This window comes from Varroa destructor, unplaced genomic scaffold, assembly GCF_002443255.2.
Source record: "Varroa destructor unplaced genomic scaffold, Vdes_3.0 BEIS01000002.1, whole genome shotgun sequence".
NCBI lineage: Eukaryota > Metazoa > Arthropoda > Arachnida > Mesostigmata > Varroidae > Varroa > Varroa destructor.
In genome coordinates this window covers 43,040,851-43,068,041 of record NW_019211455.1, presented here as the reverse complement: position 1 = coordinate 43,068,041, position 27,191 = coordinate 43,040,851, and the positions used below count along the sequence as shown (strand labels likewise).

At 47.5% G+C, this 27,191-nt stretch overlaps 1 protein-coding gene across 4 annotated transcripts in view; it reads left to right on the top strand.

The window, feature by feature from the left end:
• The window catches only part of LOC111245274 (uncharacterized), a 344,964-nt gene that overhangs the window by 295,027 nt on the left and 22,746 nt on the right, over positions 1 to 27,191 (top strand). For 3 of the 4 annotated variants that reach the window (XM_086979174.1, XM_086979175.1, XM_022793423.2), the window contains 2 exons: positions 2,013 to 2,341; positions 2,974 to 3,231. In XM_086979174.1, the coding sequence (XP_086835300.1) occupies positions 2,013 to 2,341; positions 2,974 to 3,231 (587 nt within the window). The remainder of the gene's footprint in view (positions 1 to 2,012; positions 2,342 to 2,973; positions 3,232 to 27,191) is intronic. The other variant, XM_086979177.1, reaches the window with a different exon arrangement.

Sequence of the window (27,191 nt, the reverse complement as noted above, 5' to 3'; positions counted from 1 at the left end):
AACTGGACGAATTATACACATCGGCAAAATGGGATATTGTTTAACTTGGCACGCTTGGGTGCAAATAGTTGGACCTTTGCCACCTATAGGCATATAGAGCAGGAATGCATTAGAGCTTCAAGGCTGACACATATCTGGCGTTCTAAACAGGTTTTTTACTGTACTATTAACCATTAGTCTATTAGAAAGTGGTCACATATTAATAATAAATAAAATGACTTAACGTTAATAGATAAGCAGGCACGATTTTGCCAGGCCATCGTAATAGGCTGAACATGGTTTAGGTATGAATGCAATATGCCTAAATATATTTTCGACGACACGCAAAATCGTCTAGATCCATAGACAGAGCAAACATCGATGAGATAATGTATACTCAATATGAGGTTTGCGAAAAACGGATAGACGGAAATCAGCCATTGAAGTAGATATCGCGGTGGACGTGAAAATGTGTTAAGGGGACGTTTCATTTTCGTGATATTTGAACAGGCAAACGTTTCACAATAGATTGAATCTAATTATAGATTCTATTGAATCACACATGTAGTACTCTTGTAGCAAAACTCAGCTATATTCCCATATGTCCAGCTGTTCGTTTAATCTAAACAAACCCAGTATTCAGTACATCAAGGTCTAGGACTACGGGGTTACCTCAGGGTGTAACATTGCAATCCGTTATTTTCTCTCCTTTGCTAGCCGGCGCGCGCGGATGTATTAGGCCATTATGAGATCAATGTATATACACAGTAGTACTTAAATGCTACATCTTTAACTTATTAATAGCTGAACGTTTATTGTCTTGTGCACTTTGTTACTTTAATGAAAGGAGAAAGGTTAGTCGGCGTGAACTTTTAATTTTCCCATTTCGATCTCGCACTTGTTTAACTTATTGTTGTTGTCACTTTTGGTTCAACTCTGAAATACCGTTTATACCGTTTACTCCCGCCATAATGGGTCTGTGCTATTAGCAGTAGTAGCAATGGATGTATAAGAAGAAGTTCAACATATCTGTTGTCGATCGCAAATTCGATTCATCCATCCACTGTTTTGCAGATGTCATTACCAATTAGGTCAAAGAAGTAACAGCGGGCATCGTCGAATCTAGCTAATTCGTACGAGGGGTCACCCGATCTCGTCCCGTCACATCACAACGTTAGACGCTCTCTCAATTTCTTCCACTTCGTATTTATATTGTCAAACGCTTTTTTTTTTTTGTTAGTAATTCAAAAACCGACATGTATTAGAAAACGTTATATAATGCGTCCCTAATATGTGAGAGTAGCAAGCGAGATTTAGGGAATCTGTCGAGAGCTGAGAGCAGGTGAGACAGCAGGGCCTGCCTATTTAGCCATCTGGCAAATACGGCATTGTTCACCTAATTGCCCTAGTGACGCTCATGCCAGATGGTATTAAGAGACGTTTCACTCTATATTTCCAGTCTTAAATTTTAAAGCGAACCCGCCGTGACGAGTTCCTGCTCCCCTGCAGTCATTCCCGCCTGACTGCGCAACGATTTGCAGGGTATCGACATTTTCGAATATGATTTGATGGCCACTCAATACATCGTGCAATTTCTTGAATCGTTTGAGTATACCAGTTTTTCATTTTTCTGACGTATTGCTAAGGGTAACACCGGTATTCAAAGAAAAAGGACGCCAAATTGTGTTATTTACTATGACTAACAACCAAATTCTTCGGTGCCTATTGCCACTGAGAATTTATCGTCCGCGTCACGACCTCTACTAATGACACCATTTTTTCTGTCTTCTTTGTCCGACCCTTCGAATTCATCCTCGGTGACTTCCTTCGTGGACCTCACTCCGACGAACGGTGGCTTCTTTGGCAACTTTTCAACATTACCAACATCAACTCCAACGTCGATATCGTCATCATTGTCATCGAAACCCACGTTTTCTATTTCTATTCTCATTGACTGTGTTGTTCCTCAACCGTGCGATTTCGTCCGCTATCTTTTTATCGTTACTTACCTACCTGTGCCGGTATCCCTGCAGGAGCAAAGCATGGACGCTCAGTTCGCTGTGGACTACATGAACCAGGTGCATCAGTTGCTCCAACAGCAGCGAGCCTCGCCATTGCTGCCGGGACAGCAGCTGTTGTCTCCTCTGCCGAGCCCGCAGCTTCCGTCGCCCCCAGGGGCGCCGGGTGCCCCTGGCCATCACGTGACTGCCTCGCGGCCCCCTGCCGCCTCAAGGCGTCCATCGGCAGCAGCCGCCAAACCGTATTCGTGCAACGAATGTGGTCGCGGCTTCAAGTACCTGCATACTCTGAGCTTCCACGTCAAACAATCACACGACTCCGACGGAGGTGGAGCGGAAGCAAGGTTAGTTACGTACTTGTGACATTTACGTCTTAGGCCTAGTTTGAGTGCCGTCGTATTTGAGATAAGCTTAGGTTTGTTGTACAGTACGACTGCATATAGGAGCTAATAAATAACTGCTGTGTGTGCAGACAAATAACAAGAATTATAGAACTGATGTGTTGTCGGCTCTTAGCTTGAAGAAATTTACCGAGTAATCAAAAGGGACGTTTGCACGTGATGAGTTGACAGATAATATCCGTACTCTTTTTATTACGGTATGGAAAATACTTAGCTATAGTTTGAAATTCTGTGTGTAAATAAAGTATTCTTTGTCTGACTGAATTTCCACTGGATTCCAAATAGAACAAAATCTACTTTTGTGTGTTGTTTAATATATTTATATACAGGGTGGGACAGAAGTAAGCTTACGGTAAGAAATAGCTAAAGTATATAATTAGAAGACCACTAAGCTTGCAACTGCAAAAAAAGCGAGCTTACAACTGAAGCCGCATTCGTATCAAGTATAAACTTTTAGCACACGCTGTGTATATATATATGATGTCATCTTTGTGTCGAATGCACACCTTCTTCTTGTTGTTTATGTTGTATAATTGTGTTTATATTGTATAATTGATTTGATATGACCTGCGAAGTCCAACGCTGTCTCATAGGCTATCTCGAATGCGGAAGGAACCCGCTGGCGGGAGTACGTCACCGCCTTCACCTACGATGTCACCCGTATTTCCCCCTGCGGCAACAAAACGGTCCGGCGAGCAGTTGGGACCAATAGTCGGTGGCCAGACAATGCAAGCAATGCCCCTGCTCAAGAAATCCCTCGATAGAGAACTCGTCCCAGCACCTCACGAGGATCAGCCCCTGTCACTTACGAAGAGGACGTCGCCGGCTATTGGGTAAGCAGGAACAGCAGCAGCTACGAACTCGCCGGATCAGTTTCCGCCTGCCTTGAAAATGTTAGACCCCGCCCAGTAGATTAGCCATTGGCGTGCATGTATGTTCTAGAGTTGCTGATAGCCCATGGTATAATGGTGGGATCGTTTGATCAAACCGTCCGTGACGTAAACCAATATAAATGACTAGGTCAGTACTAGTCGAGCACCTCATTGAACGTATCCGATATTGTATCCATTGTCGGGGTTACTATATGGTCCGTAATTGTCAACCTTAGCTATATTTATTTATGTACTTGATTAGGCTGGTGCTATCATCTCCTGCTAAGCTAACGCTAACATAGTAAGCGCAATAGTGGTATAATGATGATGGCAATACTGATGATCACAATTAGTGTTTAGTTTGACCACCATTAGCGTCCCCACTTAAAGGATAGAGCAGTCCGCATCAATAAGCATGTAGCTTCTCGCCAGATGGACAGGCCTAGGTTCGTAGGCAGCTACCGGCTCTTTACCTTTAACAGAGCCTTTTGCGGCGGCTACAACGTAGCATACATTTTATAATACATATATTAGTCTCACTCGGGAAAAGTACACCTTCTAATATTTGTTCTCTCCTTCGACATATGCTATTTGCACGGTGCCTTCGCGTGCGCGCTGAGGTTGGTGACGAGGTGTGAGCACGCAGGCGAAGGAGGCGATCATTTAAAGTTGTCCGAGCAGCGACGAGTGTCAACTCCCACGGCGCTCAGACAGCGACCGACCGACCGACCGATCGATCACTCACGATCGCACGCGAAGAGAGCTTGCTGGTCAGATCGAGCTTGGTCACCCAGCCAGCATCGGTTGGCTTGTGAGAAGCGCATTTGCCTGACCTCACGAGGTGCAAGCAGATCTCGAAATCGAGGAATCGTTAACAACTGCTGTCGGTCGGCTGTTTGATTGGGGGGTAGGCTAGAACCAAGCCAGGATGTCACGGCTTTGATGAGGTCCGTCACGCATGCTTATCTCAATTCATTGGCAATTGTGATCGATTCGGTTGAGGTAAAGTAGTACTATTGCTTACCTTCTAATTGACGTGACCCTGTGGCGTATCAATGATGACATGCGATGTATGTGTCTGAATTGATAGTTGTCTTTATCGGCGTGCTAGCTTATAGGGGTATGGTTTAGAGTGTCTTGAGAAGTATGGATGTGTACTCAAAGAATGTGTGGTGTATTCATAAGCGTTTAGTAAAAGGACGCATTCCCAGATGGGCTCGGAGGTCAGGAACCCTTGAGATACTGTACAACTTACCCATCCTTGAAAATACCAAGCCTGAAATCACGTATAGTGTTTTGAGTTTTTAGTACGATCGAATACTTCAGCAACAACATCTACACCTGTCAACGAATCCTATGCCTCTTTTAAGCCCCACCGATCTGACCCATTTTTATACGAATATTTGGGTGCTTAAATAAGCAATAGGTTTTCTGCAACAATGCGAAAGATCACTATTCTAACGGGTTTCAATGCGTACCATGAGAAAGAATACGACGGCACGGAGAATCTTCAGAATAAACTCTCAAATCCATTATTCGATTAGACGGGACCTTGTCTCATATTCGTCGCTATCGTCCGCCGTTTTCATTGAGCAACTTCCGCTTCTACTGGTGTTGCTGTTATTATTTACGTTATTATCGTCTGCTATTCTCTACGTTACACAAGTCTGGACTCGTATTTGGACCGCCTGGCCGTCTTCTACTACCAGCCATTTTGAATCGTTAGCCACCTATTGGCTAGGCGGTTGCGGTAGCGCTTTAATTCGTGATTAGGCGTAAAGTCCATTGCAGCATTTGCGCTGCGTTTCAAAACAGCCTGCCCAACCCCGCTCTGGCCAACCCGTGCCACGGGAGGCTTCCTACGGCCTACTAGTCCTACCGCTGCGTCCTGATCAGCATAGTATTAGAGCGGTCACCCGCCAATGCGGCAGTTCCCGTCACATTCGCGCCTTCAAGGGCCTTCAATCAATCGGCGTTGCCTGCTCCTGCTGCGGCTACTTTCGTCGTTTCGTCTGCTTCCAACCCGCAATTCCCGCCCGGAACCTATTTTTTGTACCCCCTTCGTTGCTAGCTGTGCTGGCTGTGCTAACGGACCCTGTACGTTGGCTGTGCCTGTCGCCATATTATAATGGAAATTCAGCCAAATCTCGCGGAAGCCGACGGTAGCAGCATCAATTACATGGGCAGAAACTGAATCGCCAGCCTCTTTAGCTGTGTAGGAACAGCCGGCCCGGTTTTATGCAGAAAGGCTGAAACCTGAAGCCATTGGTGCGGTGAGTTTGTAAAAAAGAAACCAGTGGAACATCCACGACAGGTCTATGAAACTGCTTCGCCAGACCCAACGCCAGCTTCACCTTCTCGTTCAGGCTGCTTTGTAGTCGCTCGTACGAGTATCTGATGAGAGTCAACAAAAAAAAGACGAACGTGCGTTCGCAGTACTGGATCCTGCCGAAACATTGCAGGCCAGCCAACCGTCGACGCATAAGTTGCGCGTAGGGCTGTTCAATGTCCTAGGCCTATTTTGCGCCTGGGCGCAAGTTAATTCTGAGGCAGCACATAGTGATAGCGATGTATAAGTCCCTGCACTACGAAGAACGCTACAAGCTAGCTCAATGTCGTGGAATATCGCGTTAACAATTCAAGCTTCATTCAGGAGCAAGCTATGGCCGTATAGAAATGATAATTTCCTAGCAGATTCTCAAATTGCCTATTTCTGAACTCGACCGAGAGTGTATGTAGAGTGCCATTTATGGGCAAACAAGTCGTTCGGATAGTCCACTTTGATTTTCGTTGTCCTTTGAGTTGTATGCTCCGTACTCGTGCATTTGGCACCCTGCGTACAGTCGAAATGATATCGAAGTCAAATTCTAACGTTTGGGGCAACCCGTTTTCACTACGCTTGGCATGCTTTGATCAAATAGAAAAGAAACAGCGCAAGTTGTCAGCATACTCCAGCGAATTAATGAAAGAAACGATGACAAATTTCATGGAAGAGCTTGTTACCATGACGAGTTCCGGTTTGCAGGTTTTAGCTTAAATATACTGCTTCAGAGTGAAACATTCAGTAACGAAATATATGGTGAAATATGGAAAGGTCACAGGCTTGCCCGGTGACGGTTTGCGTCCATTGGATCGAGATAACACCTCAGCGATATGCGCCTATGCATGTTTTATTTAAGTTTTCGCAGTACTGTTGGAACAGAGTAATCGTGTAGTGCCTTCAGCTTGGTGGTAGAGAAGGCGATCTGGCATCGCTAGCAGATCTGTAGTCTACGAAATGTAAGGTGTCAAAGATGATGAAAAAAGTAGTTCTGTATTTGTACTTGTTTACTTAGCAGCACCTCCAGGTCAGACGAACTACGACGACGGCAACGACAGGCTCGTTCTTTTTTCTTCCAAAGCTAGAGTTCCACGGAAGGATTCAACGGGGTGCCCTAGACGAGGGGCTGGGGTGGGCGCGCGAAAAAGGCGGTACGCATGACCGTGCCAGGGCGCACGGCCGCTCTTAATACCTACAGTATAAGAAAATTCAATAACTCTCCGGGAAACTACCCTACTGCCTGGTAGTCCAGCGGTAGGCGGATGGGTGACTCGACTTTAGCTAACTCAATTCAACTTCAGCCGATTTCACGGCAAGTCTTTACGTCGATTCTATGTCTAAGGAAAGCCGGCGCGTACAAGTCACGCTAGCGGCCAGCCAGGTTTCGCTACAACTATTACTTCACTCTGCTCCGCTCGAGTCGAACTACTGCCACTGCTCTTATGAAATGGGGCGCTACTATAGCCGGCCACTTTCTCGCGGTGCGACTTCAGCGCGGTGTACGGTATAGAGGCCAAAAGTGAACGATGAAGGCTAGCTGTATGTAGAAGGTACGTGCGGGTACCAGCGCCCCGAAGACCGCCGACTGGCTCCTTTGAGTAATCGGCCATGGCCGAGATCATTCTTTTCTGCGCCTTCCTTGATAGTTGGGGCTCAGGCGCTACCGACACCACAAACGGGGCTGACCCTCTTCACAGTCACAGCCTCGACTTTCTCCCGATTGACTTCGCGTTCTATCTCCTTTCCTCTCACTCTTAACGTGCTTACTGGTTTTGGCATTCCTCCCCTTTGCTGACGATCCTAAGGATCTCTGGCACCCGCTTCATCTCTGGCTCCGTCTTCCATCCGCCGATCCGTCGGTTCACCTCGATCTGTTTAAAGTAACAGCCAGCTTCAACAGACTTAGGAAACGGGAAGCTTGCGCTTGGAAATGGGCGCCTGCACACGAACGGCGGTCCCACGGCGGTCAGGCCCAATCACAACCAACTTGCCGACGTGGTACTCTACAAGCCATAGGAAAACTGTTTGCCTTCATTATAGTAGTAACAGCCTGTGGTTGCAATAGAGGCCGTAGTCACTGCTGTAGTCCAAGCAGCTACAGACGATCATTATCAGAGTGTGTCGGTCTCCGCTATGCGGCTAAGATAACGTGGCAAGGCAACGCGGACCATGGGCCAGCACGAATACAATGCATAATCGAGGAGAAAAACGAAAATTCGCAAAGAGGGCACTGCAGAGCAGTGTGAAACGAACCAATGAAAGTCATGTTCATCTATCCATTGGTTTAATTAGCCGTCGGCAACCGGTCCCCATCCGCACCTCTTTTGTGTGTTTGGTTTCTACAGCGTCCATTTCCACTATGTTACAAAAGGTCTCTGCTTTCCCCAGGCCTGGGTGCGTTCTCTAGTGCGCCGTGTATTCTTGTGGAAAATTTGTTCCCAATTGATCGGAACTTACTGTTTTCCGGATTTGTGGGTTTTTTTCCTTGTTGGTCTCACCCCCGCCGGCGCTCGTTGCCTGGTCGAGCAATCAGTTGTTTGTGTTCCCAGCAACGAAATCGCCTGTCGCTATTGCGCCACTAGTACAGTCTAAAGTCGCTATCGAACGGGCTGGCGTCTGCCGACGGTCTAATGGTGCCTCGGTATCAGCCCCAGAAACATAACATTTGCAGCGAGGATGCAAAGAGACAGGCAAGCCATATTGCATTTCGTGATATCAACCTTGCTATCCGTTCCCGGACGACTAGCACCGCGATTGAAACTATCCGCAACTGCAAGCCCATCTGCGTATCTACCTGCAGCCTAACCAGCAGCTCGCCTGGTATCTAACTGTTTTCTTTTACATCTCACACGTCCCTATCATTCAATAAGGCGCAGCCCGAATCTTCCACGAATCGCTGGTATCAAAAGCTCCAGCCACTCGTTTAGTCCTGCTGCTACATTAAGTCATTGAATAAAAGCTCCCTCTTCGCATCGAATACCCCTAACTCGGCCCCGTTTCCCATGTTTCCTCGCCTTAAATGCTGTTCTTTCTCTCCATTCGTTTTGAGACGGCTGGTTAGCGCGATCAGTTTCGTTCGATCCTGGTTCAGGATCGCCAGTGTTGGTGCCGTAAAGACGCATCTGTGCCACGCACGTCCACCGCACCTCAGATCCGTTCATTGGTGTTAGGTCTCTTTTTCGTAGCAAGTCGACCTCTCTTTCTCGCCCGCCCGTTTTTCGTCGGACGAAGCCGACGTTCCAAAAACTTCGATTTTGGATGAAGACCAGTCGAAGTTGAGGCAGTGGCTAACATCACGGGAAAAGTAGCGGGGGAGACGTTAGGTAGTGAATGAGGGCTCTGCCTCTAGAACGCAAAGAACATTCACGGGAAACGGGGGAAAAGGAACGCAAAGAGAAAATTAACTTAGGCCAAGCTATGAAGTTTGATGGAATAGCCGATGAATGACCGCCATTTTATTTAATTGCCGTAGTGGCGAGTACAGAAATAGTGCAGAGAAAAACAACTGGAGTAGGTCTGCTAAAGTGACAAATGAACGGTGCGCGGTATCGGTTCAAGTTAATTTGGATATCCTGCTCCATGAACGCTACCGTGAACTACAGACGGTGTCTTTTTCAGCATCGAGCTGGCTGTACAATCGCATTGCCTCCTAGTTGCTTCTCCTTTCGCGAAAGAGCTACCGTCATAGTAGACGCGCTTACTACTAGATGTTTACATCTAGTAGTATCGGCATCTCGCATCGAATAGTAGCTGCGGATGCTGCGATGAGGGTAAGTAAAGGCGCGCCTCCTGCCGCCGATTTTTCGTACGAATGAAGAAGCAAAAAGGTGGAGTAGTATAAGAAGCTGGAATAAACTGTTCAGCCCGCGTTGGCATGTCCGAGCCTATCTTGTGCGTTCCTGCAGCGTCCAGGTTCTCTTCTTGCAATGCGACTGACGATTTCTCGTTCTTTGGACGTCTTTCTGAGGATATGTGCATTGAGTAGGCTCTCCGATCTGCCGAAGGCGGGCATTGCACGTCCCGCACTAGATACCTTATAGCCATCGAAGCCAATGAAGCCAGGCTGGACTCGCCGTCTGGGCAGGACTTAGCAGGCATGGGAATGACCACAGGACGGAGTCCGTGGACCAGGCACGCAGGCCATGCAATGGATGCGGTGATCCGGCCGTAACCACGCCTAGCGGCTGCTCCTTGCTGTGTACATTTGGGCATATCACCAGCACTCGATGAGGGTGATCTGCGATTACTGGATGAGGGTATGCCCCTCCGACCCCGTCGTCTAACTGGTCTGCGTACGCACGCCTTCTGTATTTGGATAGAGAGAAAAAGAAAAAAGAAACGCAGCAATATCGCAAAGCCGAATCGAAGCCCAAAAGAACCAAGAAAAAAGCACAGATTGCAATAACCCACATGCGCCGTTTGCTCCTATTACACTGTTATACAGTAAAGTCTACAGGGAGCTTTTTCTGTTTTCTGTATCTATATGCGCTGTCTGTATACGTACTATGTCATATGACCCAGCGTAGACGTTTGAGGTTCATCATAATCCCACAGAGAAAAGAGAGAAAAAGGGAGAATCAACAAGGGGAGAGACAACTTAAAAGAAGTACAATTAGAAAAACACCTACGCCAAAGGTCATTCCGCCATTTTGCATACATATCTCGTATAGTAGATCATGATTATGTTTGTAACAAACCCAGTACGGAAAAGAGTCAATACGCACGCCAGTTAAAACCTAGTCAAAATAATGTAATACGATGTTAATACGATAATAACAAATGTTATTATCGTATAAACTACAAATGCGGTGTTGCCGTAACGGTTTTATGTTGCCATTAAAACTGAACAACCACCTTGTGACGGCTTGATAGGAATGTGTTCTGCTGTGAACTCAGGGACACATATAACGTTATGTTAGATACCACTGAAGTACCACTACGCGTACGTGATTTGTGCGCAAACGATGGTGCCGGACGTAAAACTTGTCGGAGTACTTCTTTCGGAGTAGTTGTATATAAATCAGTCGTCATTCCTGTCATGGATACATAATCGTTAGCAGGCTACTGCTATTGTAATGATAGATTTCAACATCGTCGTTACGCTTAAGGAAAGCAGATTGCAAGGCATCGGAACGGGAAAAAATCATGTTGAAGAACGTTATATGATGTACAGCTCAATAGATGAAGGTTGCGACATGAAAGAAAAAATTGGAATTAATATCGACATCGGTAATGGGCTTCCATACACGCACCACCTTTACTCAACCCCGCTACCTTAACATGTAATTCTTATACATCGCATTATACCTATGTACATTGGACATGATTAAGTACATATAGCGAATACTATGTGTATGCATACCGTCTAACCCGAATTTCGTCCGACGCCATCTGGTATCGTCTAGTCTTCACTTCGATTTTCCTCCTCGATCAGCCTGTCACGGAACGACTCACAAAGTCTAAAAAAGAAAACGACATCGAGCCTATTGAGTAGCACTGGAAAGCAAAGACATTGTGCCTAGGTGTTCGCTATGGCTTCTTCGTTGACCTCCGTTCGTAGGCCCGTTCAGTCATGTCTTGGCATTGATGGCGCTTACCGTCTCGGCCCGCAATGCAGCAGCATCCTGGCGTTAAGCCGATAATCTTGGCATTAGACTACGACAGGGGCGCTGGAGGAATGGAACATCCATTCAATTATGCCTTTTTCCTCGAGTTTACTTCTAACCCTTGCCCTATCTATGCTTCTACATAGCCTTCTATGTATTTTTTTTTCGGTCCATCTGTGGCTTCTTAGTATGATGCTATCAGCCTCACCGTGGCCTAATCTGTCTATCCCGGCCACGTTTGGTTTAAGTAAGGGTTGGTTCGTCCTGTCCTAAGGCCTTTTTCCTTTAGCCTGTCTACATCCACCTGTTATTCTGCTCCCGTTGTAGCATCCGTTCTTCTGTAGACACACGCACCACCACCACTACCAATACGATTGTCGTCGTTACCATAGAATTCGCCTGCTTATCTGCTTAATATTACGATGATTATTACACTCGCCATTATTATTATAATCAAGCTTATATCATCATAGCATCCGCAAAAGGAACAACGAAATTTTCCCGTTCGTCCGAAGCTTCGCGGAGCACTGATGGCAATGTGGGGTTGAGGGCTGGATTATGGGAGGGGTGAAGGAAAAGGGGTATCGACATTATGAAGGACGACATAGAAATTGCCACCCAGGGGCATCGCCGAGCCAACTCACAGCTCACGTAACATCACCAGCTAGTAGTTATCCAGCTACCACGGCAGGAGCAAACGAAGAACAGGCGAACAGAATATTTAATAAGGCCAAGGGATGATCACCTATGGTACAGACGACGAGACACTGCAACGATACTCTCCATCTCTATGGCTAAATAGATTTCTGCTAGCCGGGCTGCAGGAACGCGTTTCATCACCGTCTGCATCGTTTGCTTCAGGCAGTAGTTCTTGTTGAAGGATCGTGTAGAATATCGCCAATGCCATCGTAGCTCTGAATCGGCCAGGGCGTTGCGTCCGTCAGTCACCCAACTGAAAGTCGATGTCGTGATTCTCAGCTGTGCGACCTATCCGTAAGTACTGGCACCGATCTTGAGGTTGCACTTATTGGGGGGACGGGGACGAACTGTGAGACAAAAAAAGCTAGCGGCGCTGCTTCTACCGAAAATGATGACCTGAGCACCTTGTTAAGGAAGTGTTCTACCTACGTGTCGCGCGTGGTTAGAGCTCGACGTTGTCTACTGACATGGATCAGCGTATTAAGAACGATGGCCGAGCAGTAAAAAGTCTATCCTTTAATGGCGTCTCTGTGTGTATGAGTTATCTTATGGCAATTAATAGGCAGGCCAAGATAGTATTCTATCCCTTCGCCCAAGGCGGGCTGCTCACGATATGTCCTATCGACAGAACTGGCCTCCATGGGCGCCGCGTTTAGCATGTGACTGGCTCAGCAAGATTGGTGCATGATAACCTCCTCGACTTGGTAACATAGGTCCTTCGCTTGGAAGTTGAGGGCAGCGGAGATCCCTGTTTCTATCGATTGCCCCTGAGCAACAACTACTCCGGGGAGAAATCAATTCGCCGACAAACCATTGGCGAATTCTTTGCCCTCTTACATCTTCCCCCTTTAATTGATTCGCTGCCTTTGTGCTCTTTCTGTATAAGGAGCGCTTGTCCTGTCTCGCTGCTTGGTAGAAGTCCCTTTCTACCTCCGTAATGCCATGCTATTCATTCTCTATGAGCATGTGTGCGAAATCTGTCAGTCGTCCCTATCCCAATGATCGCGTTGACTACCTCTGTTACTGTTGCCGCAGTGTTTTGTTTAACCTGAGTAAATCTGAGCGACCGCTATGAATTCCTACGAGTGGTCCAGCCGATAGCGCATCGCCAGCGTTTCTACACATGCCGTAAAATCGGGCCTACGTTGGACGACGCGGAAGTTCTGCACTATAGTACTCAGTTACGGGACCTAGCGTTCTAACTTATGCAATTCGTAGGTTAGCGCCGTGAGCATCAGAGCTCGACCTCTGTACTCCACCTAGTCGACTGCTGGTAAGAACTAGTCAACGATGTGTCCTGGTGTTCGTTTAAGAGCTCGCGAGAGGCAAATGATAACAAAAGAAAGAGCCCTCTAGGAAACGCTAAGGACCCGGGTAGCCCTCGTGCTCTGACGACCAATGAGTTCCCCTACCCCGTAACCTGGTGTGGGCCGCTCGCTTAGTCGAGAGATTGACAGCATCTTTAGAAGATCGACGGTCGGCGGTCCGCTATACAGTACAGTTGCTACTGTTTAGCCTCTAACGGTTCATTTTCGCCTACACAACCCATTCTCTACCTCCTTTGTTGAATGTCGTTCATTTTCTCAAATGGGTCATTGGATGAGTTCGCATGAATTGATTCGAACGACGGGTACTGGGCATAGCTGTCCTGGCTAGGATATTTACTTCAGCAGGCATATGTTTAGCAGAAATTGGTGCGTTAGATAAAATGGCGTCGTTTTGTAAATTATGAAAGCCGATCGGTGAGAACCGTATGAGATAAGTTCAGCAACCCAAAATAGCAGCGAACAAAATAAAAATGTGGATTTGAAAATGTACATTTTTATTTTGTTCACGGACCAACAATACATCTTTATAAAGGTATAAGCAGCTTGTATAAATCCTGTCGCCAATACTAGCTGCGCGCCTCGACTCTAGTGTTTACCTAGGCTGTATCCGTACGTATGTTCAGCTATCGGCTAATTCGAGTAATAGTAATCTAGCGGATCAGTTAGGCGATGTCGTCCTTTAGTAGGACGAACTCCGCGCTTCTGTCACTGATGGTAGACTTTGAAACAAGATTCGAATTAGTGTCGGCAGTAGGAACAGCGAGTGGAGAAAACAAAAATCCAAAGCACTTTTCTCACTGCGATCGATCCGTGGCTAGCAGACAAGCCTCGTCGTCTGGAATCACCGGCGGATCAAACTGGTCGCAGGAGCGTCCACGGAGGGGCACGTCAACGAGTGGACAGACGAGAGCGCCTACAGTAGCGTTGGTGGCTACCGACGACAGGCAAAGCCGCTACAGCCGCGACTATTCTAACATACTACAGTGAGCGCCGCCGCGAACTGAGGGACTGAACGCAGCTCCAGCAAACAAAGAATCTAATAATACATTACAAGGTCTACCAGGCACGGCCTGCTGGATTCATCGTGCTTATGGACAACGGTGGCAACTTCCATTGTAGCTTGCTCTACCATGTTCTGACCGGCGTAGCTCGTGAGCTGGTTCGGCTGACGAATTCGGCCAGAGAGTCAACGAGAGTTGCAGGACCGACCCACAGGATGGGGGTGCTGTAGGACGTAGAGAGGGTCGAAAAGGGGCAAAGAAACAAGAACGCATTGCACTTCCTTCTACGGATGCTTCTGATGCTAGCAGTGTAGGAGGACCTCGTCTCGGCGGTAAAAGAAGAACGGGTGCTGGCAGCAAAACCCCGTGGTACGTGTAGTGTAAGTCTTGCCTATTTCCATGGGCTTTTAACACTCGGCTGTAGTTGTTATGGATATCCAGTGCATGGCATAGAGGAATAGTCGGCAGTCCCCGCAGTAGCAGCAGCAGAAGGAGGAGAAGGCGGTGGCACGCTTCATTAGCGATAATGAGGTGCGTATTCATCATTATCTTACCCCTTAGTCAGCCGGCAAGAGAGTACTGCATCGCACAGCATTACTACCGCGCCACCGTCAGCGAAATTGACATTGGTCTCAGTAGCAGCGCCGTTAGCGGGTCTAACGGAACAATGTGGGGTGACGGTGGCGTCCGATACCTCTATGAAACCCCAACACTCCTCGTCGCCCCAAGAAGCGTTTGCTGCAATGCTACAATAGGCTGCTGCTGAAGCCAGACCTACCGAGTCGGGGCATCTGCAAGGAGTTGGCAACGATTCTTTTGTATGTACCACTTCGCCCGATCGACCTCTGTCTAACTATGTGCATTTTTCCTTTCTCGTACTCTCTCTTTTTCTCTCTTTTCGTTGATCTCTCGATGTATAATTCTTTGATGGAAAGATGGGGGAGGAGTAAAGAAGGTGGCTGTACAACCGGGCAAAAAAAGAAGAGGTAAGAGAATCAGAGAGCAGACGAACCCATCAGTTCCGTTTCGACATTCCGTTAGTCCCACTCCACATTATTATTAGGTGAACCGAGACGGTAAAGTCGGGGCATGGAAGTCGGGAGTGGCATCGGAGCCGCGAAGAAGGTGATTGTTCTTATTATCTGCATATGTATGTCGTCTGTATATACTGGCATAGTTTCATGGTATTTCTCGAGCGCATTTATAATGTGCGCGCAATAGCCTCGATTGATGTCGCTGCCAATAGGATTTGTGGCAGGCATGCAATTAATGAAGAAATGGAAAGCGCGAGTAAGTTCGTTTGTTTTATGTAGATGTCCAGTGTCCAGGGTGTTTGTTTCGCAACTTCATTACAATGTGTGTCCAAAAAAAAAGTCGAATGAGATCGACATTGATGGTTAAAACACGGTGCCTTACAGTTACCATTGATGATATTGAAAGCATCTGTGTGTCAGCTTAAATTGCGGAATGAAACGCAGAGCAAACGGAGTGCGAAGTCAATCAAACCGGCGACATGGTTTCACCGTAAAAATTCATATCAACATTAAGTCCGTCTGCCGCTGTCAGTGTCTACCCGCAACCCGTTTTTCCCACAGGAGCTTCGTCGTAAAAAGAAGGTGGCAGGACGATGCCGGGGACTATTTTGTGCGTGTGTGTGTGTGTGTGTGCAATAATGAGTTCTAGCCGACGCTGCAAGGTACATAGACCAGTGGCAAACGGCAACCGCTCGCTCGATCAGGCCTAACGGTTAGAGACACCTGAGACAGTACGCGCGATACTAGTACCGAAAAGTAGTAGGAGAGAGATTGCTTATACACGAATAGCGTTCTAATAGACAGCAATGTTAACGCAGCTGCTGAAGTTTGTAACTGAGTGAAACGAACAAAAGATTTAAAGGTGGGCCGCGAACTGGATAGAGGCCAGTATCTCCACGGGCTAAGCGAAATTTGTGTGGTTAGAATTAGCCGTCCGACTGCAGTTCATCTACGCATCTCCTCGAGTTCTCAATCTCCAGCTTCTTGATCCAGTCAATTTCGCTTTTCATGCTATTTAATAGAATTAGTAGTAGCAATGTGTCCAACCATAGAGGCAGTGTTGTACGTTCGATGTTAATGCCAGTTACCGGTCGTTGAGGTGGCGGGTAGGGATCTCCGGAGGCTATAGTAGAATCACTCATTGTACTATAATATAATAGTTGCGGTTAGTAAAAACCAGTGGTGCATCAATGACGAGCCGGTGTGCTACGGACCCCCTGAGTATAGAAATTGTAGCAGTACTAATAGTGGTAGAAGTAGAATAAAAGTACGCCTCTATTCCCCTTCGCTGCCTATTGTTAGTAAGAGATGTATCTGATTCCTGTAAGGTTGGAAGGGAGATTTGCGACGGAGGAGTTCGCACGAAGAGGCCACCCATGGGAGGTATGCTTGATCGCTTTGCATCATAGGTAGACCGACGTTAGGAGAGATACCGACCTCGATTCATGGCAGGGCGAACAAGATGCTTAGAGCTGCTGGGACAGATTTGCAGGACTCAGACTCGTCGCGCTAGGAGACTCGATTGGAGCTCCGTTTTCCCCATTCGGACTTGCGGACCCTAATGCTCCTCTGTTCACACCAACGGATCGCCGATCATCAGTGATGTATCTCCGCTGTTGGCCAAGCCTCCGATACGGAGAAGACCACTGAGGTTGTTGCGGCTAACAAAAACTCTACTACAAACGGCGCCTTCGTGCAAAACAGCATTTGACTGCCGCGTTATTTCTTCCTTTTCGCGGTCTTTCCATAACTGCAGCACTATATGGAAACGCGTGGAACTGAACCGTGCGAAGAGAAACTGTCTGGTATTGTTCGGCCAGGCAAATAGCAGCGACGGTGTCGCGTTGAGTCAGCATGCGGCAATGAGGATGTCTTCGCAGTTCGCCCACAAAGTACATCCGTACGATAAACAGGCTCATATACACAATACACCTGTACGTGTGCAGGCTCCATGCGCGAAAAAAGCCTATTTCCTCAACTAACGGACGGGCCTCTAAGTACCTTTAGGGATTCAGAATAGATGGAAGAAAAAGGAATTGGTTGATACTGATATGCCTTTTAGATTACAGTACATCCCTCTGTCAGACGGCGGATATTGCGTTTACGAGCTTTTTCTATCCTGTGCCTAAGTTACATTCAACGCATCTATAGATATCATAATACCTGCATGTGTCTGTTTCTGTACGTCTGATCCAGCCGTAGACTATTTTGGGCTCTATCTTTCCTTATAAACATCCGCAAAAAAAGTCGTTAGGAATGTTGCCAATTCAAAACTGACCTCTACAATTTTCGCTGGATACATTTAATATGCACTGCGAGATCAATTAAATCTGGCAGACCAGCGTATCTAATAACAGACACTTGTTCTATATATATATATATATATATATATATATATATATATATATATATTGTCGGCCATTTTTGGGAATAAGTTTTATCGAATCTTACCATCCACTTTAAGCCAACCTCTTGCTATTCGCACGACCTTTAACCTTTCACAGTGTTCGGACATGACCCACAATTCAAGTCTTTTCTCTTACGTTCCTTCGATTCTAGGCGAATTCAGCGGCTCCGGTGATCGGTGGCCTGTTTTCAGCCTTTGCTCATGACTTGTCTAGTCTCACAAATGCTAGCTAGAGGAAGCAGGTCGGCTTACGTCTGCTGTTAGCCGCTTTCGTTGGTTGGTTGAGGCTTCGTTCAGACCACCCAGCCTAACGACACCCGAACGGAAATCAATGGCGCGTATCTAATAAAGGCTTAGCTAGGGCTACTCGTCTTTTGCCCCCTCCGTTTTCCCCTCACGTCAGTCTCTGAGCGTTTCTTTGCTTGCCCTAGTCGTCGCCCAATGCCAACCAGCCACCCAATGCATACAGACACTCTTCGTTCGTGACACAAACAACTGGGACCAAGAGAGAAGCTTTTGGCACAGTCTTCGGCTGCCTCGTACTCTGGCGAGTCAAGGCAAAACCAAAGTGATCCTTGAGATTATGATGGCTATGAGAGTAAGGTCGGACTTGAAAGATGATAAGGACAGAAAGACTTCGAAGAACTGCATTGTTGCATGCTATCCATAGTTGCTCATTTGCTGACCTTAACTCCACATCACTATAATCAACAGTGCTTGCCGTTCATACTACTTTTACCCCTTTCAAGTCCTAACCGCGTCTCGACCCCGTTTTATGTGTAAGCCTGAGCCGTCATCATCTCTTGATGTCGGTCCCCTCGGCTTTTCTTTCGCATAGCGTGGTCATTGTCGCCACTAACCAACTACACTGACAAAAAGGGGCATCTCGCAAAAGCCTGTGTCTTTGCTGACCGCTGTCCACGAAGCAGATACAGCCCTTTGCCAAGAAACTTTCCTGGCCAACAAAACAACTAGCGCTTCGAAGATCCCAAAACCGCTAGCTGATCAGCTCCGAGGCAGGGTTGGTGAATGACTAGCGGCTGAAACAGACAAACATCATATTAGGCAATGACGACCCTAGCGCGGTAGCGGCGAAGGCATCGCATGTGGCGATGGTGCGGGAGCAGCAGTAGTAACAGGCGGGTCTGACCAGAGGTCGGATTTGCATCTTAGGACACGCCGTCCCTGGACCGGCTATCGAAAGGCCAAAGGGTCGCCCTATCGGTGCTTGCGGGGAAAGCTGGGATAAACTAGCTAAGGCGTCGAGAAAGGGTCTAGGAGTCAGCGAAGTAGGGCTGGGTGATCGTTTCTGGGTGCTAATAGATGACGTCGTTAGCGCGACACCTATACACTGGTCGGCTTCGTCTTGCTCAATGTCTCTCTCGCAGCGCCGGTCGGTCAGTAAGTCCCCGCTTTCTTCGTAGGTTTCGTATTACCTCCCTGGTTTTCATCGTCATCCTCTTTCCGTCACTTCGTCTTTCTTCTTTGGCCCGCCGATGTCTCGCCAGGTCGATGCTTGTTGTACGCTTCTAAGCAGAGCCTCAGGAGCGCAGGCATAGTTAGACAGAAAGGAGGCAGCAGGGGTGACTCGTCTCGAGGGAACACAGCAACAAACGAACGACGGCCAGCTCTTCATAGTCAGCCCCCGTCCTGTCTGCCTACGCCAGTAGCAGTAGCAGTTACAGTAAGAGATGCATGACGCCAACGACAACAACGTCGATCTTATTCGTGTAAGCAATGTAAAGCAGCCACGCCAATGCACGTAAAGGATGTCTACTAGGGCTGTTGGTGGACACTATAGACAGCAGCCGGCGTCCCGCGATATCGCCTAGCAGCAGCGGCCACGGCGCCGCTCAAGGTGGAATACATAAGCGCTGATGTATTGTGACGGCCAGAAGCAGCGGAAGTGGCACCGGACCGTAGTAAGACGACACATACTGTCGTCGCCGGCGTACTGTCTCTAACGTCGGCTACATCGGGGAAACGGCGAAGGCTTTGGTGGCAGCAGGGTAACAGCGTAGGAGAGGGATGTTCTCGTGTAGTCGTCCGCACCAGTCGTAGTATGCGCAGTGGTAGTCGTCGTATTAGTCTCAACGTCGTCGTAGGTAACGAGGTTTAGGCGAATATACAATGACTTACATGGAATGACGATGTAGGAGGGCGGCGGTGAAAGCAGGGGCGACATGCCTCCGGAGGCATCCGTATAGCTTTCTGTAGACGAGTAGACGAAGGGGCATCCCCACAGCCGTTGAGGCCATGGTAGCCGGCGTTCGGTGGCGCCACGCTCTTCTTCAGTAGAACGGGGTCAGCAAGTCGGTTCCTTCGCACCGCTTCTTAGCTGGCCGCTCACCCCTTCCGAGTCCCCACCACGATCCCACCCCTCCCGCAACACTATAGTCCTTCGCGTTTCTTTTCATTCGCGTACCTTCCTTCAGCATAGTCCTTTCGAGTTGCCCTCTAGTCGAGATGCCGACGATGCTTAGATCGAGTTGGTACCGTAGCCGACGGCGAGAACAACCAAGCCCAGCATGCGGTCTCCTAGAGACTATGGCGTCGTTCTTCGTATCGCCTGCGGATGCTACGGCCGTCGAAGGCATCGAGCGTACCATTTACATGATAATCTGATTACTCGTTATTCGCTATTATGTATCCCCTTGTCGCCATGTTCCACTTATATGCTACCGCAACCGACGGTCAGACAGGAACGCAAGATCGAGGCTCAGAGGTGCTCGGACGGCCTCACGGGCCGGTGAAGGCGCCCTAGGGGCTGTGCAGGGCCTCACATACATTATGTGTACGTTCCACTCTGTGCCTGCGTCCTATACCCGTTCAGTTCAGCGACTGATAAACCTTCATAGGCTCACGCATGTGCCGAGATGGTGAAAGGGGTTGCGCCGTAAGCAGCGATGTGTGAAATCGCGTAGAAGAGCAGAGATCTGTCTGGGGCACATGAATAGTATCTGTTTGCCCAGACAATCAGGGGACATATCTAGCTCATTCGCAACTTGAGCATAGGTACGTCACGCGGTAGTAATGCGAATACCAGAGGACTGGCCGTCCGCACAAATGATAGCTTGGCATGGCCCTGTGTTTCAATGCCAGAACCAACCAGTCATCCAGTTACAATTTTTCTCTCATTCACACTACATATAAGACTGACACGAAGTCCGAGTGTTTTTCTCATTCATTTTGCTTCACCAATATGGTGTAGTAAGCGAAAAAAAAAACTCTACGCAAAGTCGATTAACTTTGATAGTATAAAAACAGCGTCGTACTATCAATGGGTAGTAAAGCCATTGCGTTAGTGTGAAACTCAGGATTTCAGAACGCCTCCCTGTATATAGTATATCTATTCATGAAGCAGGGCCCTGGTAACTGAACAGGTGATTCAACAAAATCGAACGTTTCATCCCATCTGTAACGACCCACGATGACGATAAATGGTAATAGTGAATAGCCTCGGACGACTAAATATCAACGGTTCTGCTCGCGGCGAAATGTGAAACACCGAAGCGCCACATTGACGCGTCTCACAGCGCTCGTAGACGTAGCCATATTGATAGCGTTGCGAAGTGTTATCACATAAGTCGATAAGAAGCCTTCTACTCGTATGCAAGTATTGGACAACCTCGGTGGCTTGCATTTACCGTTAGTATAAGGCCTATGGCTAAATACGATATATGATGTATCGATACTGCTCTAACGGTGAATATGGCTTTGCATGAGAGTGGGGTCGAATTAATGAGTGTGGACCCTATAGGAAAGACAAATAGGATAAAAATGGGTCGGACGAAACCCGTATATATGAGGCACAGCTCCCAGGGCTGACGTTAGGTCTTGAACAGGCCAAGGCCTGCAAGTGTGTTCCCATAGGATAGATTTTCGGTGTACAACGGACACGGTGCCATATTCTTGTATTGGCTATAAATGACAAGGCGAAGCGAGATCTGGGAGACCAGCAGCAGTGCTGGTCCTCGTTGTTGCAGTATGCACCTGATGGCGCCCATCTGATCGTTACAAGATCTGCACAAGATCGATGTCTTTCCGTTCTTCTGCAACTATGGTTTAAATATGGCCGCTAAGTCATAGAGCAAAAGGTGGAGAACGAATAAGAAACAGAGATTGACTATTCGGGCTTCGTAACTATGGTAAAATAACCTAATCCGGTATCGACATATGGCGTCATTGAGCAACGTGCTCTCGAAAATGTTTCGTTACCATCAGATGACTCAAAAACTGGATTGACAAGACCGATAAGCTACCGGCAGATTTCACCTCATACTTGTTTTTGGTTCAATACATTAAAAAAGACATTGGAAAACACGAACCTTAGCGTAGCATAGTATCGCATGACACACATTGACAAAACGTAAGAAGCACCGTCCGTTTCCCCAATAAAATCTATTATAAGTCGTCGAAACAAAATGTGGCAGAATACACTAAGTCGAGCTAGACGACAAATGACCACCGATAACAGCAACGAAATGGTTCTTAATCCAGGCCCTCCTCGCTATAATTACAACGGAGCTGTACCGCGATGTGTATGGTGCCATCACCTGCCTCGAGGTAAACATTAACCAACATTTTCCTTCAGCAAAGTCCGGCACCAATGCCTCGTTATTCTCTGAGTGGTCGTGTTAAAGATATTGTTGTTGTCGTTGTCGTTGGAACTAGGGCTGTTTCGCTTCCGAGCGGCGGCTGCTTCTTCGCACATGTCTTCCCTCGTACTGCCCAGTGAGCTCTCCTTTCCACGAGTGATAAGTACCCCCCACCCCCACCCCCACCCCCCGACCTATACACACAGCCGACCTAACCAAAAGGACGGCATACAGTCATAGGCTGCTACTGCAGCGACTCTCGCTCGCTCGTTCCTACTCAGTAACGCCATATGTACTTCTCCCATTGCTGCTGCCGATGCTACTATTAACGCGGCAAACTGTAGTTTTTTTTTCTTATCAGCAATAGCCGACACACGCGGGCCACCAGCTCGTTCGGTCGCTCGCTTGTTCGCGGCTCACAAGTTCCTCGTCGTCGCCACCCCCGGGGGCCGTGATCAAGACTGCCAACAGCACCGCCACCTCGAACCCCACAATCGCACGTCCCCTTTTCACCCGCCTAGCCCCTGTTGGTGAAGAGTTCCTGCGCACTTGTACACCAACGCACTCCTCATGTGCTTTAGCCTTCATGTGCTCGCACTGATTCTTCTCATAGGATTTTTTCTACCTCTCCTTTGTTTGATTTTTTTTCTCTTACCCTCTTATACTTTCTTTCTCCAGCTTTTCTCCTCGACGGTACTCTTCCCACCTATACCTCGCCCCCTTACTTTCTTACTCTTTATTTCGTTTGTTTTTTCCTCTTTCTTCCTCATATTTATCCCTCCCTCTGATGCGATAGCAAAAAGAAGAACAAAGTGCTTACGGCATGAGCCGTAGCCCAGTTGGTCAGCTGGGCAATGCTTAGCACAGTGCTTAGTTACCACACACCTAGCTATTTCAGTTTGCCTTTTGCCGTGTGCTGTACGACTAAGTGCAACCCCTAGTCCGTCCCTATTTGGTCATAATATTTCTTGTTATTATTGTAGTAACAGCAGCGATCCTGGCAGCGGCGGTTCGCCGTTTGCCCTTGTTGTTGTTACTTGTCTTGCTGCCCTTGCAGTCGAGGGATGCGTTGCTCTCATTGTGGCATTTGCTTACTTGTCCATATCGTAGCCGTTGTTGTTGGCCACGTTGGCGCAGAAATGGCGGAGGCGTCTGGTTGATGCCGTATTGTAAGATAAGTCTGGCCCTACTCTCTGATCTCTCATCCCTGAGGAGTGGATGGGGCCTACGAACCCCAAACGAGTCACTCAGCAGCATCAGAGTGGCACGAACAATCCTGAACATTATGCTCATTGTCAGATCTTTTTATTGGCGATGGCGGTACGGTAAAGTCAAGCCTGTGCTAGCCCCTCTTTGAATGAACAGTCCTAAGGAGTTTAGATGATAGCGAAAACATCAATCAAGGGGAAATGAAGCTTCAACGAGACGCATCAATGAGAAGCATCGATGAGGGATGTCAAGAAGGAAAACGAAGCCGCTGCCGGCACCTCGTTTTCGAGACGTGAAGCTTAGAACAAGCACAGCCTATACTAGACATTAGACCGATCCCGGAGGCTGGATCCTGCTTGTCGATGGTTCTTTAGCCAAATCTTTCGTTCGTTTATACTTCACGATGCTGGTGATTGCGTAGGCTTTCGATTGACTTACTTCGATAGGGACCAGTTGTACTATAGCGTTTAATTCCATTTGGGTTTCTTTGCTGTCATTTGAATGAAAAACATTTCCGATTTTATTGCGAGATAGGCCAGACCTTCAGAAACAAAAAGTTTTAAAAAGCACCGGCAGTAGGGTTTGTACAGTTGTATCCTCTATCAAGTGATGCCAACGTATCAAAGCATAAATCGCTAATAGAAACCCATAGAGTATAATGTGGAATATATAATAGATTTTTTTCTAGCTTTTGCTAACTTCGTTCATGCCTTACCTAAAAATGGTTTCAACTTTCACGTCTGGTATTGCCTTAGTTGAACATTACTTCGGACGGTTAGCTCTTTCCAGCATGAAATGAAACGTGTCTTCGCCTGCTTTCGAACCTGGGCTCCGTCCGGTATCCATTAGCTTCGTAGGTTAACACATTACCACAGCATCATCACTGGGACAACACATGTCCGTACTTACTCAGTGCAACAATGACAGTCAACGTAAATGACAACATTAAGTACCATTGAAGACATCGTTTTTTCCCAGGTAACAAACGTCGTCATGGGAATCTGCTGATAATAGTGCCAATCTTGTGAAGTGATCGTCTGCTCCTTCATCGTATTCTACTTCTGTAGAGTATTACTACAGTGGCCAATGCATCGAGCCATCAGCAACGGGTTACACCTGAATGAAGTTAGGTTTTTCGCTAACGACAGTCCTGCTACTACTACATAGACACTGCGCACCAGTAGCATGACCACTGACAAGGACAGCTTGGCGCTTCTAATCTGTGTCTGGCCACTTCTGCATACGCATGCTCGCCGCGTATTCTGCCGAAAATAGCTGAACACCTCGCCGTGAGCAAAGGCCATGGTCTATATGTGGAAAAGGGTTGTTGTAGAGAAAGATAGGGAAACAGTCAGAGTAATCTGATCCGAAACAGCATAAATATGCTGAAGCGGAACGGTATACGCGATCCGACCGGGCCGTGCGGCAAATAGGGGAGATGACAAAAGCCAGTTTGCATCTGACAGCCGTTCAAGAGCCTACAGCCTTTTCTTCACCCCTTTCATTCCTCCGAGCACGGAAATCAAAAGATCTAGGAAACTGGCGAACAAAACTCTGTACAGCCATTCTTCCCTCTACGGGTCCTTTTCTTTCATTGGATTCTCAGCCCTCTCAATCGGATAAAACGCGTTTGCCCTCTAGGGGGCGGAAGGCTCTCTTCGCTAGGGTTCTTTTTTGGTTTATTTCAAAGGTTTATTTGACGATCTTAATGGCGTCACGAATAGTTACGTTTGTCCTTAACTAGACGGGTGTTTCTTGACAATATATAAAAAACACATATGTAGTAACCATAATGTGCTATAGTTTTTTTGTGCAAGTTGCCAAATAACTTGAGGCTTAGTTACAGCAATCTGAAATGTTTTAAATATTATTTGTTGCCTTCAATTTTTCTTTCCAAACTAAGTAGACTGCAGTGAAGTGCCGAAATTCGAGTTCACAGAGGCAGATGCGGCTCTCATACGTTTCAAAGCTCACTTTCTGAGCTAACTCTTGCAATGTTCAATCTCATTGACATTTGTTTTGCACTAAAATCTACAAAATTTTGCCTCGCTCTGCATAAAACATCCATAAATTCTATCCTCACCGCGAACGGGTAGGCGATCAGTATCACCATGGCCATGCAAGTCGCATCGTGCCACGACTTCTGGATCGAACTGCCCTTGGTGGATTGAGGCAACCCCAATTGGGAATAACGATGGCGTCAAATCAGTTCCTTGCCGCTTCTCCATGGGCCTGTCCCGCATACTTGCTCGCGCACAACTATTATGTTCTATTGCCGCTTGACTATGGCAGCTCCACTCTGCCCGAGTGGTTGGTCGCTGGCTGGGCCTGACACCTCGGTGTGAGGTGTCAGTTTCGCGTCTATGCGGTGCAGTTGCTTTCGTATGCCGGTCAGGCGCATAGGCGGGCGTGCCCACGATGACCCTTCGGCCACACTATCCCTCTACGTACCTCCCTGAACTCCCAAACGCTCAGGCCGCGCCGAGTCTCCCATGTCGCTAGTCCCCTTGCAGAGTCCTAGACGCAAGCTGTATTTACTAATACTATATACTAGTACGACGACTACTGCGTACCGAGGTCTCTTATCCTATGAACGAGTAATACCGAAGCTCCCAAAAGCGATGGGTGTTTCTTACCCTATCAGCCGGCAGCGTCACGGGGCAGTGCAAATGTGGGGAGAAGGTGAATATGAAGCTTGATCAGAGCTCTGGTCTAGTCTTCTGCTGCCCCCTTTCTGCCTCCGTACAGAGCAGACTGACTGCTAACCCGACTGATTCTCTTGGCTCGGATTCACATGCACAATGCACGTGGATGGCGGATGATAACGCGGGGATAGATGCTCTTGTGAAATGGAATAGCACCTTACATCGATGTTAGGTCGTGATGCCTGTTTGAGACTCAGTACGCATCGGGTACGGCTACCACGAAAGCAATAAGGACGACCGCCACGGCGGCAGCCGTACTGTGGATTCCATAGGCTGGCCTACATGATGCATACCGTCCCAGAAAACGAGGTAACGGAGTGCGCTAGTCGTTAGGCAAAAATCAACGCGTGTTTACGAGTTGGCTCAGATGATCGGGCCGCATTTGCTATGTGGGGCAGAACGGCGGACCATCCGGACCAGCGACACCACGTCAGGAAGCTTTTCAGCCAGTCAGCTCATGCCGTGCAGAAATCCCACCGTACGGCCCATTGCAAGGGCTGCTAGGTTGATTAATTGGGAGATCGGGCTAACTGAGGTGAAGGATGACTGCGATGATAAGTGCGAATTGGCTCTATAGGAATAGGTAAAAAAGAAGAAGACAAATCACTCCAAATACGGATTTCGAAATGATTGGGATACGGATTCTTACTAGCAGGACCGCTCGTAGTAACACCACAGCTGCAGGGATTTTTATTGATATAAATCTTAGATTTACATAGCTTATTTATTACTAATTCAGATTGCAAATGTGTACACGTTGTTTGGTTCTTCAACAAGATGGTGTCAATAACCGCAACGACAACCTGTTCATCTTGAAAGACGCTAGAGAAGTGCTAAGTTCTTAGTTAAGATAACTTTGGAGTGCGCCACTATTTATTATTGACAAGCTAGTTCTGCTAAATACAGATACTATACCACAAGGGCGTTCGTCTATTTACATCGTAGGGCATAAATATGGCTAAGCTTCATCGCAAATAGTCGCTGTTTAGACGCTGTTAGACAGATGACTTCCAG